The 15,414-nt window shown below is 33.3% G+C and overlaps 1 protein-coding gene across 1 annotated transcript in view; it reads left to right on the top strand.

Moving 5' to 3' along the window:
• The window catches only part of sand (potassium two pore domain channel sandman), a 288,898-nt gene extending 279,995 nt beyond the window's left edge, over nucleotides 1-8,903 (top strand). The window contains exons 9-11 of the mRNA XM_089644964.1: nucleotides 161-250; nucleotides 670-802; nucleotides 7,861-8,903. Of these exons, the coding sequence (XP_089501090.1) occupies nucleotides 161-250; nucleotides 670-802; nucleotides 7,861-7,929 (292 nt within the window). The 3' untranslated portion in view covers nucleotides 7,930-8,903. The remainder of the gene's footprint in view (nucleotides 1-160; nucleotides 251-669; nucleotides 803-7,860) is intronic.
• Nucleotides 8,904-15,414: the final 6,511 nt, after the last annotated feature.

Raw genomic sequence — 15,414 nt, 5'->3', positions numbered from 1 at the left:
ATATTGGAAAAAAAAGTTTTATTTTTATTTTTACTATTTATATTTAATTTAAGCATTGCGCATGCGTACCACATACCATGGTTCTTTGGCTACTCTTGCAGAGAAACATTATGAACAGGGTGTGAAATAAATAAAAATATTTATGATTATTTGGTTTCAGATACATCTTGTTTGGCGCAGTTCTATTCGGCAGATGGGAATCTTGGAACTACATCGATGGTTCTTACTTCTGCTTCATATCGTTGAGCAGGTAATTAGGCACAAAATTAATTGATCAAATTAACTAAAAATCTTTTAAAGACATTAAAAATGTATTTAAATAATACAATTTTTGGAAAACCCTTATTTTTAAGTCGACCGTTGCTCTACTCGTACATTGCATTTTAAACGGTCTCAGCGTGACTGACGGTAATTATCAAATCAATCATTATATCAACGAGTGTTAAAACATTGTATCTCCATCATCGATAAAATTGAAATTAAGATTTAGATTATAAAAATAAAAATTTGCTCATAAATTAATGCCAAACATTTATAAAAAAAAACGTTTGGCATTAATTTAAAGAAAGTTTTCGGGCTTGGTAACGTTTTATTATACACGTACACCAACCCAAATATTAATTAATACAACAATATATTAGTATTCATGTTTGTACATATTTATTCCAGTATCGGTTTCGGCGACATAGTTCCTGGGAACAAGATATTCGCCGCCAAAGAGATTGATCTTAGTTTCATTTTCTGCTCCATGTACCTGATGCTGGGAATGGCGCTTATTGCAATGTGCTTCAATCTCATGCAGGTAATTTCATCATCATTATTCTGGATGCCTATGTGGACCATATTGCACTATGCAGTACAGGATAGTGATGTACTGCATAGTGCTGCATGGTTATGATTGTATTGGATATTAACGTGATTTGCAACGATGCAGTGTGACGATCTGATTAAAGTAACTAAAACTATCAACTGAAATTAATAATCGACCGGTATTAAGCGACCGATAATGTCAACCGATCTCGAAATACATAAATAGTGAAGAAAACAAAAAAAAATTTCGGATTCAAAATTAAAAGATGGATTAAAGAACAAAAAAAATATATATTACTAAAAATTTATAAAAGAATAAAAAATATATATGAAATACACAATACCATTCCAATAAACTCACCATTATATTTACCATACAATAAAAGAGCCATTGCAGCCTTTATATTTATATTTAATTTTATTTCAAGTTATAAAATATATTTTATTGAATATTATAAAACTGTGAAATGGTGGGCCTCAGAATGAGTAAATTACCCAGTGAGACATTATGGAATATTTAAAATTATTGTGTTTTTTTTTTTAAAATCTCTTTATGAGTTATTATATTTTTTTATGTTTACGTTATAAGCAATCATGTAAAGTATTAATTTATTAACTATTGAGAGCAGAAATTGAAAATTTGAAGATTAACTAAAAAAAACTTTTTAGAAAACACTTGCTTGCAATAGTTGCAAATGTGAAGGGCCCTTGACGTGATTAAATCATTAAACAACTCTATATGTAGGGTGTCCGGGGGAAAAGTGTTCAACTTCTGGATGTAATATAATATAATATAATACAATAACTCACATTATGAAAGAAGTAAATTAGAAGCATTTTTTTCGAAATTCCACTGTTTATTTTCCCATTCAAACAATCCAACATTTAACTTTAAACTTAAAAAAATAAATTAAAACTGGGAATTTCAAAAAAAATTATGTTTCTTTTTAACTTATAAAGTCATGTAGAATCACCCCCCGAAGTTAACGCACTTTTCTGTATATGTCTGTATAAAATTGATCATTTCAAACACCTCCCCATTAAAGAGTTTGCACAAGGTTACACTTTCTAACTCTCGAAAAGTTATAATTTTTTTAATGGTTTCATTTATATAACAAAATCCTTTTAATGTTTACCTAATTAATAAATTGTTCTTGAACTTTTTTTTTAAATTTAAAAAATAACTACAGAGGTGTTAAATTTATTTTAATTAAATTAATTGTATTATGTTTAATTGTAAACCTGCTAATACGCCACTAATAAAGCATCCGAAAAGGCTCGATTTATCTAATTTTCTAACCTACTAACCATCAACTTGTTTTTCACAAGGGTACGATGATAGGATTTGTTGGTGCTCAAACAACAAAACAATGAAAGTGAATAATATCATTAGGTGTGTGTTTTTTTTAATTGGAACCCGCACGAGTCCCAAATGCTCCCAACAGTCTGGAACCATTGACACTATGGCATTCTCAATTGGGGTATGTTGTGAGGCTGAAGGAAGTGGGGACGGGAATAGGTAGGGAACAGAGAGGTGGGGAAATACCTGGCTATACAGATCTGGTACCAAACACGGCCAAAGGCAACTCAAAAAACGGTTTAGCGATAATGAGAGTAACAATTACTTGATACTTTTTAATTTTCGTTTCATGTGAAACCGCATAAAAGTCCCAACTGTTCCCAACCGTCTGAAGCCAGTGAGACTATGGCATTCCCAATAGGGATATGAATTCGGGTATGTTGTGTGGCTAAAGGTATTGTGAAGGGGAATTAAATGGGGAAGAGGAAGGTGTGATAGCACCTGGCCATTCAGATCTTGTTACCAAACATGGCCAAAGCCATTTCAAGCAACGTTCCAATTCTGAATGGTGGTCTTACACCAGGGAGATATTAAGAATATATCTTCCACTCTGGAATGTACCACAAATATACTATATATTATTTTAACTTACTATTCATAATTTTTTTTTACATATTTAGTTTCTTGATTTGTGACTTCATTTAAGGCTTTTGGGAGTTTACTAAAAGTTTTAAAACGTTCACACTTCTTTATATATCATCATATCATTTCAATATAATCTTCTTTGGTCTTTCTGGTTGTTGACATAACCCGACCCAAGTAGTTGATTAACTTAATCGTGTCACGTTTTCCTTGTACACCTCCCATTTGTTCTACTATTCACTTTCACGCCCCATTATTGAGCGGGTGGCGGCAGTAGTGTTGCAAGTGAGAAAAAATTTAAATTGTCGAAATAATCAAATTATTTTTACTGGATTATATAGATTTTTTTTTTTTTTTAAAAAAGAAAGACAAACATTATCGGGTAACAAATAACCTGACAATATTTGAAAATCTCCTACTACCACCACAGTAAGCTGAAAATGTTGCTTGTGTTGTGATGGAGGACTTAGCCAGCCGAGGAATTGAACACACTACGCCTGGGTGGGACCCAAACGCGATGTCAACTCGGCCACCGACCGGTAGACTTAGATGTTCCTAAGACAATCCTGTCACGTGCTCAAACCAACTAAGCTTCATTTTGATATATTTTTGGGGTATTTTGCCGTGTTGCGCTACCTCCTTCTTAAGCAATCAATCATCAATCAAGGGCAGATGTGTTTGTTTTACACATCTGTCCTGATGATTGCCGAAATGTTGGCTAAAGAAGGAAGTAGCGTAATACGCCAAAAATAAATCAAAATCATAATTTTAGCCCCGAAAGTATCAAAACTAACTATTTAAGGATAAATAACTATTGAAGCTTCGCTTTTTTATTATTTTTGTTCATTCCGCAACAGAAGTGTAATCTTTCCGTATTTTCACATTTTGCGTTTTAACAAGACGTTAAACTTGCCATAAATTTGGTGCGAACTTTTTTCTTGTTATTAAACCGAACCGTTAGTTGATAGTCGTAGCACCTTCTCTTTACGGTCTTATTGGTTTTATGCTCTGCACAGTTCCTATTTGTATTTTTTGGACTTATTATGACAAACTTAAACTTTAGACAGGAAAATCGTGAAATTTAGATAAAACGTCTACGAACGCCCCTGAGATCTTCATACATTAGCAAGCAGTGGTTTCTTACCGAGGCATTTAGGATTAAGGGGAGTTGGGAGAAACCAACAACCCTTGACCGCACCTAGCGCCCAGGACGCTCCCAGTAATTACGAAGCGCCACTGGAATGGGAAATTGTGGAATTAGCCTGAATTACCCCGAATTACCCCGAATAACCCCACCGTAGAAGGGAGATATAACAGGTTATGACTTGATCCAGCGGTATGTTTAGCAGATCAAAACTGACGAGGTATTACCAAGATAAACAAGAATTTGTGTTTCTAGGAGTTCGGCGGTTTTTGGTTATTGTGAGGATATTATAGACAGTTAATCAATCAAATTTATAAGCAAAATAGTCTATGAAAATAACGTGTAATATTTCAACAAAAAGCAGACTCATAGAACCCAAAAATTTAACGGTTATTTTCAATTTGGTATGCGGGTTTTGGTAGGGTGGTCTGATTTAGATAGATTGGATAACCAACAACTCTGCCAAATGTCACCCCAAGTAGTTCGATACGTGTGGCCCAGATGCAGATCAGCAAATACTGGTTTTTGGAGACTCTTTGACCTCTCCAATTGGTCTCTCGCCGCAGTGTGAGGGATATGTTCATAAGTCCGTCACTCCTAGAAACACCTGTTACAGCCAGTTACATACAACCTCTATGTAACTGGCTGGACTAGTATAACTTGTACTAGCACTAAACTAGTTTAAATTGTACTAGCACTTTACAAGTTATACTTGTACTAGCACAATACTAGTTTTAATTTGCAAATCATAATATTATATGAGAAAATTGTTAATTTTTAAATACATCTGAATTAATATTTGAATTCCGATTTCGTTTTCTGGAATGAATGAATAAATTAATGAATATAAAGTGGAATATTGGAAGTCGAAATTAACCCACTCAATAACATTCGATCGAGCTATAACTCGGCAGAAAGACTCGGTGTTGATAAGAATGCATTCTATCAACTTTTGATAGAATGCATTTTTATCGTAATGACCGGTCGGTGGCCGAGTCGACATCGCGTTTGGGTCCCACCCAGGCGTAGTGTGTTCAATTCCTAGGCTGGCTATGTCCTCCATCACAACACAAGCAACATTTTCAGCTTACTGTGGTGGTAGTAGGAGATTTTCAAATATTGTCAAGTTATTCGTAACCCGGTAATGTTTGTCTTTCATTTAAAAAAAAGATGGCTCTCATGCACACACACACACGCACTTGGATGACATTATAAAAATTACAGCAGTTAATATGCAAAATAAACCTCGGTTCCATCCAATAGGGTCTGGTTTAAGTTGTCACTGGCGAGGTTCACTCATTTTACTCAGTCTATGGGGAGAAAGGTTCAATCCTCAGTCAAAGCATAAAAAAAATATTTATTTATAAATATTTTTAGGTTTTAAAAGCTTACAAAAGTTAAGAGCCAGTCCAGGGGGATTAAAGTTCAATCCTCAGTCAAACAAAATAAAATAATAATCATCATAATAAATAAAAAAAATATGTATTTATTGAAAAAAAAGTGGTTTTCGCAGGGTGATTTTTCATGATATTTGTCATTAAAATGGTAAAAATTTTGGAAGCACAATTAAGTGTTTTAAATTTGCATAACAATAGTGTGTAGGTACTAATGTATGTACACACGTGTATAGTTAGCAGGAAATAAAATTGATGTTTAATAGAAATACCCACAATTACTTTTGTTCTGAATTATTAAAATATCTCCATTTGAATTATTATTGGATAGCCGATTAAAAACTCTTATCTCCTTTCTGCAGAAAAAATATATAAAATGGCTTTACACGGCATTTTGACTTTAGGTAGCCACATTTATAAAATATGTTGTATAAATACAAAAATAAAAGTCTGAACAGCACGATATAAGCCAGTATTATATTCATCCGCACGATCTGGTGTTGTTTTCAGCCGTTTGTTTGCCCGACAAGCATCCTGCCTGGCCTCGGGCATGTAAATACACGAATACACGGCGCAACGGAAGGAAAGATACAGGAAATGGTTTACAAATGCCGGCTTGCAGGTGGAGGGCATAGTATATCTTCCCTGGTTCTACTGTTCAAGTTCTGGGAAGGTTGTGTAGTTCGACATCTGTTGGCTTCCTGCGGTCTAAAAGATCGAGTATCCAGATTCCAAAATATGGATGTTGATTGTTTGATAGACGGCTTCACATTTATTTCACAAATGATTCATTTAAAATAATATATGGTATGTTGCGGCACGTTCCAGTGTGGGAGATATTCCCAGTATCGCCCTGGTGTAAGACCACCATTGAGAAGTGAGACGTTGCTTGAAATGGCTTTGGCCTTGTTTGGTAACCAGATCCGAATAGCCAGGTGATCAAACCTTCCTATTCCCCATCTAATTCCCCTTCCCAATACCTTTAGCCACACAATATACCCGAATTCATACCCCGATTGGGGATGCCATACTCTCACTGGCTCCAGACGGTTGGGAGCAGTTGGGACTCTTGTGCGGTTTCACATGAAACGAAAATTAAAAAGTATCTAAGTAATTGTTTTTCTTTATAAAGATAGGTTTATATCTAAAAATAAAAAAATATTATCTTGATATCTGGCCTAAAGTTTATTTTTTAATGTTTTTTTTATTAGTTGCAATTGCAAATTTTGTACATGATGTAGGTACAAAGTAAAATATACGTATAAATTCAATTTTTTTCACAGTCGCGCCAGGATTTCCTGTTCTGAGGCGGCCTGCAGTTTTTAAACTTTTGTATTTTGTTTCAAGTTGTCTTTACATCGTCTTCACACTGTTCGTAAGTTCAATATCATTTTGTTCTCTCAGCCGTGTTTTGATTTTTTTTTAATATATACACCAATATATCAAAGAGATAATTATAAATTTGAGGTACAAGTAAGTGACATGTATTTTGTGAGATGCGTCGAAAGATAGTTGCGGAGAACATGAACATAAACAAATATTATCTATGGATCTGGCGTAAAAGTCCTAACTTCACTATTTTAGTGGTAGATTGGAATCCATATTTGAGGAATGTAAAGTTGAAGGAAGTTGAGAAATGGAAGAGTTCAGAGAACATGAAAAATGAGAGTCACGGAAGATAGCTACGTTTTGTGGTATTTTACCAAAACAATATTGAGAGTATTGTTATCTTCAGTTTTACACAAAGCACCGTTTAAATTACGAAACCATATTTTTTTAAAGGCTTTTAATAATGATCCTTACAAGAAGGAACCTTACAATTCAAATGATGCCATGCGTACGTTTGCACCGGAGTAACAGCGTTAGCTATTTAAAAGTTAGATTTGATCCCTTATGCGGAATAATGTATTCCAACAAATACTCGCTTTGAGCAAAACGAATTTTATAAAATGCATACACTTTATTCTATATACAAACATAAATATTTTTATCATTTTATCAAATAATGCATAGAATTGAGCTCAACGTTATTGCATTAAATGACAACATAATTTTTGCTCTTTATTTGTGAAACAGTAGCCTTATGCTGGAAGACCCTTGTTAAAAAATGTACCTCAATATTTCTTGGTTACTTTCTATTAATTTCACATAAATGCAATCAATAAAAAAACATTCATATTTCACACGATAGCAAAATGTTACCTGTGTCAACATTATAATAACAAGTTATGAAAATGTAACTGGAAATAAACTGCGGAATACTTCATTACAACATAATTACATCTTATAAAAAAGCACAACTCTTGAAAAATATTTCACAGTTTGACCCACAAAAATCATAATAATTTAAGCATACGTTTAAAATTAATCTATCCGAGATGATTACAGCAGGGTAAAGATCCAGTTTCAATTCATTTAGAGTCCCCGCACATTTTAGTTGCGGAGACAGGTTGCGTTGCAACAGTTTGTGATCATAAAAAGCCATTACGTCACAGAATATTATATTTGGACGAATAACTTTTGCTGTGCCTTATTATTATTTCCAATTATAATACTTTTTTTCTTTTCAGGAGCAAGTGATCTACAAAATGGGGGTCGCAAAAAGAGGCCTCAAAAGACTTTTTAGGTGCAACAGATGACATTGGCGCGACATAGGAAAATTTGTAATATCTAATTAATTAGTGACATTCAAAGAACAATTATAAAATTTAAAAAATTGTGTGACGCGTTTAAAACCAGAGTTTCGTGTGAAATATCTATTTTCATACAACTAAGGCTTTCGTTTCTAAATAAAGCCTTATGCAAGTGACAATTCAGTGTTGTGTTACGTGTTTAAGCATAAAATAGGTATCGTAAAACAGTATTTCTTTGATTTTTGGACATCCTTGTAAGTATTTCATCCACGACAGAATTTTAATCAATATGTCTTAGGTAGGTACCTATTCAAAAGTTGTAAAATAAATTTAATATCACTATGTGAAGTATTGAAAAAGTTGTTTATTCACAATATGATACAACATAATGTTATCGATTGTCCAGATCATTAGTCAGATATGTCGAAATAAAAATTTTGTTATCTCAAAAAATGCAAGAATATTAATTTGCTCTCATCATTATTACGAGAAAACAGTATTCTGATTTCCACCACAAATTAAAAGTATTGTAACGGTTTTTATTGCGAAAGCATTCGATTTTATATCCTGTAATGATGATACGTTACTCAGTAATATGGTCTGATGCACTAAGAGGTCATTTAAAAATGTGATGAGGTTCTACTAATGACCCGGACAAAATAAAGATATTATTTAATTCATTACACGTTTATTAGTGTTAGTTTGGATGCATTTATGCGTAATCTGTGGACTGAACCGGACAGAGGTAGAGTGTCCATTTTTAAATAGGTATATTAAACCCAAATGTTTTTGGATTTGTTTGACTAATGAACTGGACGATCTACAAAAAAGTTATTGTTATGATACGAAACATATGAAAATATTGGACCAAAGAAGTAATTAATGTGTTCAATTGTTTTTGTTTGTTAATAAAATATTGTCCTAAGAAACAAACATTCGTGTTTAAAATGTATAGTTTTATTACGATAATAGCAATAAAAAAGGAACTAAAATAAAATATGTCATTATAAAAATATTGTTTTTCTAGTAATTGACGAACTTTCATAACGTACCTACAAACTTATACACCATAGTAATAATTGTAACCAAGTTTTTATGAACCATCGATAAAATTCTAAGACTTGATCCCGTCAAAACGGAAGCAAATGAGTACTTACAAATATTGATTTTATTTTAAATTTGCAGTTGAAAATATTTTCAGAAAAAAATATCATTATTAGTAAAAAAATTGGTATAAAATAAAACTGTCATGAGGTCAGGGCTTTGGTAACCTTTCTATGGCGACCCTAAAATTTTGGTAAAATAAATAATGTATGGGAAAGTTGACATCTAAGTCAAAGTGAACGTCAAAGTTAATGTCGAAGAGAAAATCAAGAATGAAGTCACAGTTGAAGACAAAGTCGAAGTCAAAAATCGAGTAGGCGAGTGTATCATAACCCCACAAGTAACACCCTGCTCGTGTTATAAGGACAAGGTACAAGTAAAAGCCTTTTAACCCCAGTCAAAAGATATGACAAGCTATTTTTTTAATAACTTATAAGAGGTACCTACTTCTGTTTCTGATAAATCGATGTTTTTACATGTCCATTGCATAAATACAAAATAACGTATTTCCATCACTTTCGTGTTCGTTTTTCGATTTGGCAATTTACCAAAAGTCCACGCTAGGCAGCCCAGAAAACGTCATATCCAGTCGCGTCAAATCTCACCGTGTGACATTAAATTATTCAAATACACAAACCAACTAAGTCCGGATCGTTGAGTTGGGGTATTCGCCATTTTGCCTTTCCCCAAAATTCTGAATATCTGAATTTATGGTGAATATTTACGAATGAGAATATTGAGAAATATTTGATTGTATCAGCAAAGTAAAAATAAACATGTTCGATTGGTAGTGTTAATCATAACACTTTCACGTGTACGAAGTACCATTTTTGGAATTATTTGTGTATCGTCAAGAAGTATACTGAATCGCAAAATAAGAAATATTAAACAACGTTTTTGTTACAAACAGTTCTCTGAAAAACCGAGGAGAGACTTGCTCAAATGACAGAAATAAAAGGTTAACTGTCAATTTTTTTAATTAGCCTATTATTTGAGAAACACTTAGAGAAACAGTAAAATGATTTTAAATTCTCTTACTAACAATTTTGTTATTTAATTGATGATTGTGCGATGATTGAGGACTGATGGCCAGCAGAGAATTTAACATGCAAGGCCTAGATGAGAAATCAGCGCTTTGGAACACTTAGTCACTATCTTGTTTGAGAATATAGATTTCGTCGTTATTCTGAAAATTCAATGTATTTAAAGAAGATTGTAAGTATTATTTTAAGGGAAAAATACATAAAAAATCAAGAAATAAAACCCGAAGAGGAACATTTTGAAGAACTCTAGGGACGGGTTGTTTCGGAGAATTTGAACAATTCATCAAATTTCAACGTTTATTTTCGCGTTCTGTGAAAGTAATATTCACGTTCTATTATTATATCACTAACGGCTAGTTGCTTGAAAAAACTAAAATAATAACAGAACTGATAAAGAATTTCACAGAACTTAATAAAAATAATAATAATAAATTTATTTCACATAAAAATCATACAACAAAACATGCGGAAACTTTGACTAGCCAACAAGGAATGGATCCTGTTTTAGGCCAGTCAAATTGACAAGTTTAGTTCATATTATAATTTAGTACTTAATATAAAACAAAACCGGTAAAGTAAATAACAGCCAGATAGTAGTAATAAAAAGACAGATCACCACAGGAGTTGTAAGGTAGAAAAAATGGGAAGGGTAGTTTATAAGTTTATAATATAGTTGGATGATTAGAAAATAATCGATGGCATTGATAAATAATGTACAGATTAATAAAGAATTGACAATTGTATTCAGAGGTGATAAATATATGTTTTTGTATTGTATGGACTTTAAAAAATTATGTATCAGTGTTTTGACAATAATGTACATATATATTTTTTATATTTTTTTATAATGAGATTATCTATTGATCAACATATCTTCACTTTTTACCCTCCCTAAATCAAGGAGCCAGTCGTTGACCAATTTGCGCAAAACATTTGTACTTTTCGTTTGAAAATTATTAATTACTTGAAAATTACCTTTGAAGTATAAAGAATTGGTCAAATTCTCCTAAACGACGTCCTTATGAATGTTTAATGGTTAAACTATGTACTTTTAAAGTATTTTTAATAGTAGTAGCAAACAGAGCACGACCGAGAAATGAAGGTCTTGAATGAAATTTCAGAAACAATAGATGCATTTAAGTTCTCTGAATAGCCTTTAGACTTTTTGCATAATTATCTTTCCACTGCCTCGATTCTTGGCGAAGTCATTCCATTCGAACAACGAGTGGGTCGAACTACTCCCTGTTTGAATGACTTTTTAAGTTTGACGTATGTAAGTATTTACCTTCGTCGAGACTCAAGAATAAGAACGTTGATCAATGTATGTACTTTCGATTGGGAGCGGCCTGGATTGGAGAATTGATACCCAGATGTTAAGAGTGTCAGAATGAGAAGATTGTACTGTAATTTGATTAAAAATCTGACATACAATAAAAATAAAATTTCAGAATTTGATTACGTGAACAAGTACTTAACGATTCTATTGTTCAGGATCGAAAGAATGTTGAAAAAAAAGGTATTTGGCGTACACAGTTAAACAGTTCAAACCGATGTCTTCTTTAAAGCAAAGTACAAAGCAAAACTTCGGTAGCCAACAGGATACATTTAAATATTACAACATACCTGAGCACTGAGCAAGAGACATACTTAACTTGAATACTTTTTGAGATAGCCTAACTTTGTTACGCATTGTCGTAGGATAGCCGTCTTTGTGTCTTTGGGAACATACTTTAAACTCAAAGGGGCCTCATACATAAATAGGTGACATTCTAAGACCTATGAGGTACAGAATTAAGTTTGGTAACTTGCCGTAAACAAATCTGTCACTAAAAAGAAGGTGCCAAAAGCCTTGGTAGATGTTCATCCAGTGGTAACATAGAAATAAATTATTATCAAGAATCTCACAAAGAGACATTCTAGGAATAATATCCTTGAAAATGGAAAGAAGAACGAGTGGGTAAAGAGCAAATCTAACTATGAGATATTTCAAACTCTCGTCGTATTATTTATTTGAAAAATTAATCGAAAATGGACTTCTTTATGAAATTTCGACATTTTTCAAACTGCTGTCTAGCATTAAGGTCATGTTGTTATATTATCAGCTGATCATAACATGAATATAAGTTTAAACGGGCCTAGCATCACTGCGACGGGGTTCGTCTATTGTCAAAAATAGACAATGTATATTTGATACCAATCTTCTGACTAGATTTGTGAAACTACTTAACTTAATGGTGCGTAAAAACGAGCCAAACTGTTGAGTTGAACCGGGACTTATAGAAAACTCATAATAATTACACCAAATTCATGAGGAGTTACAACATCCAACCAGGGTATCTATTCCCCAGTCTCGATCGCTCGCAAATTCCGCCGAAAGTACATACACTGGTAGAGTTTGTTATTCTTGAGTTTCACCGAAAGTACATACTACACGCCATACGTCAAAATTCATTCGACTTAAACAACGAGTGGGTCGAAGCAGTAGAGATCGGCAAAACTGTCAAAATCTCATTGCATCCTGGTGAATTGCCTTATACAAAAAAAAAGATCGTTTCCCGCGCACTTTTCGAAGTTGGTATCGGATTCGTTTAGTTCTGCAAAGTTGTTTTAACCACTCGGGTCTGATTTGCTAAAAGTTTGTTTTGCTAAAATCATCACCTGACATAGATACCGAGTAATAGGTAATATAATGGCTGATTTACCGGCGGGGTTGACTGCAATACACAACAAACTTTGTTTGACCCAGCGAGAGCATTCAGCTTCTCGGCGATCTCTGTCCACGTTCTTCTGGATTCCTTGACGGTGAAAATAGATGAAAATTTGCCAGACATCAACTCTGCGTCTGCACCAACCAGCTCTATTAAAAGATTTTTCTGGCATTTCGATATGAATCCACCACCGCCATTCATTTCAGAAAAAGTGCGGTAGCAAATAAAAACGTTGACAGAACGACGCAGCAACGGTTTGTTTTTGACATTTCAAATTAACTCCATAGAAACCTCAAACACATCAAAAACAAAGACAATATTCACAGGGTTGCCAACACAGTCATCTCTTCAACCGTGCGACACTCAAGAATGTATAAAAAGAACTTATGACAAAAGTCGTAGAGATTTCCGTTCGTAGATGGCGCATAGCGAGTAATTCGTGGTAGACTGTAGAATAGATACACAGGCCCTTTTCATAAATTCTTGCATAGAAAAATGAACGACAAAGAGCAGGTTTATAACTTAAGGCTATCGATCGCGTAATACACGCAATTCATTTTAAAAAAAACTCATCCAACTTTGTATACATGGTGGCCTGTATGGATAGCTTAAATCTTATATAAGTAATCGTTAATAGGTTATCTTAATTAACGATGAATTCTCAAAATCTATTGATGTAAAATCTGGTGTACGCCAAGGTTCATACCTAGGTACGCAAATGTTCAAAATTTATATAGATAACATTGGATCATGTTTTGGAGATTCGAAATATTTGAACTTAATGCCGATGACATAGTAATATTAAAAGTAAATCTTTCAATTTCTGACTGCAAAGCGTTACAAAATGACGTAGATAGGCTTTGCGAAAATAGCAAAGTAAACTGTCTAGATATCAATGTTTCTAAGTGTCACACTATGACATTCACCAGAAATAAACGTGTAATTACTCCTATTCACTCAATAATGAAAATTTAAAGAGCCATTTTTTCACGCTCTATAGCGCCGAACGAAATGAACCTTTGGAATCTTGATAAAAATCGCGGGGTGTAGGTAAATCAGACTAAAAATGCTTTGTGGAGAAAAAAAACAAATTTTGGGCGCAGGACTAGACTTGAGGTCGAACAATGAATGCCATTTTTTCAGGTACTGTGGGGCCAATCGGGCTGAAATTATGGAGTTGTGATAAGAATAAAGGTCTCAAGCGATATCAATTATAAAATCTGCATAAAAGTAAATTTGTAGAAAAATGACCAAATTCATAAGCACTATTGAAAGACTTGGGTTCGAACTTTAAAAGCCATTTTTTCAGTCTCTATGGCGTTAATCGGGCTGAAATTTCGGAATTGTGATAAAAATAATGATGTAAATCGAAATCGAAAAATCGGCATACTTTTCAATTTTTTGAAAAATCATCAAATTTAAGGGCACTGTCGAAAGACTTGGGTTCGAACTTTAAAAGCCATTTTTTCAGGCTCTAAGGCGTTAATCGGGTTGAAATTTTGGAATTGTGATAACAATAATGGTATAAATCGAAATTGTTAGATAAATCAGCAAATTGTTCAATTTTTTGAAAAATAATCAAATTTAAGGGCACTGTCGAAAGACTTGGGTTCGAACTTTAAAAATCATTTTTTCAGGCTCTATGGCGTAAATCGGGCTGAAATTTCAGAATTGTGATTAGAATAATGGTCTAAATCGAAATCGTAATCGAAAAATAGGCAAACTGTTCAATTTGTTGAAAAATCATCAAATTTAAGGGCGCTGTTGAAAGACTTGGGAACGAACATCGAATTGCATTTTTTCAGGAAAATGGCGCCAATCGGGCTAAAATTATGGAATCGTAATGAGAATAAAGGTCTCAAGCGATATCATTTTTAAAATCGGCATAAAGTTCGATTTGTAGAAAAATGACCAAATTCATGGACACTATTGAAAGACTTGGGTTCGAACTATAAAAGCCATTTTTTCAGGATCTTTGGCGTTAATCGGGCTGAAATTTCGAAATTATGATAGGAATTAAGGCCTTTAACGAAATCTGTAGAAAAATCAGCAAAGTGTTCAATTTGTTGAAAAATCATTAAATTTAAGTGCACTGTTGAAAGAGTTTGGATCGAACTATAAAATCCATTTTTTCAGGCTCTATGGCGTTAATCGGGCTAAAATTTCGGAATTGTGATAAAAAATATGGTCTTAAACGAAATCGTTAGAAAAATCAGCAAAGTGTTCAATTTGTTGAAAAATCATTAAATTTAAGTGCACTGTTGAATGAAATTGGATCGAACTATAAAATCCATTTTTTCGGGAACGATGGCGCCAATCGGGCCAAAATTAAGCAATCGTGATAAAATAAATGGTTTCAAGCGATATCAATTGTAAAATCTGCATAAAATTCGATTTTTACAAAAATAAGCAAAATTTTTGTGCACTTTTGAAAGACTTGGGTTCGAACTTTGAATGCCATTTTTACAGGAACTGTGGCGCCAATTGGGCCGAAGTTATAGAATCCTGATAAGATTCATGGTTTCAATCGATATCAATTATAAAATCAGCACAAAGTTCGATTTTTAGAAAAAATACCAAATTCATAAGCACTATTGAAAGACTTGGGTTCGAACTTAAAAAGCCATTTTTTCAGG

Source organism: Hesperophylax consimilis, chromosome 22 (assembly GCF_061612785.1).
Source record: "Hesperophylax consimilis isolate HC1 chromosome 22, BYU_Hcon_1.0, whole genome shotgun sequence".
Taxonomy (NCBI): Eukaryota; Metazoa; Arthropoda; class Insecta; order Trichoptera; family Limnephilidae; genus Hesperophylax; species Hesperophylax consimilis.
The sequence above is the reverse complement of the archived record's forward strand: the minus strand, read 5'-3'. Positions and strand labels throughout refer to the sequence as shown.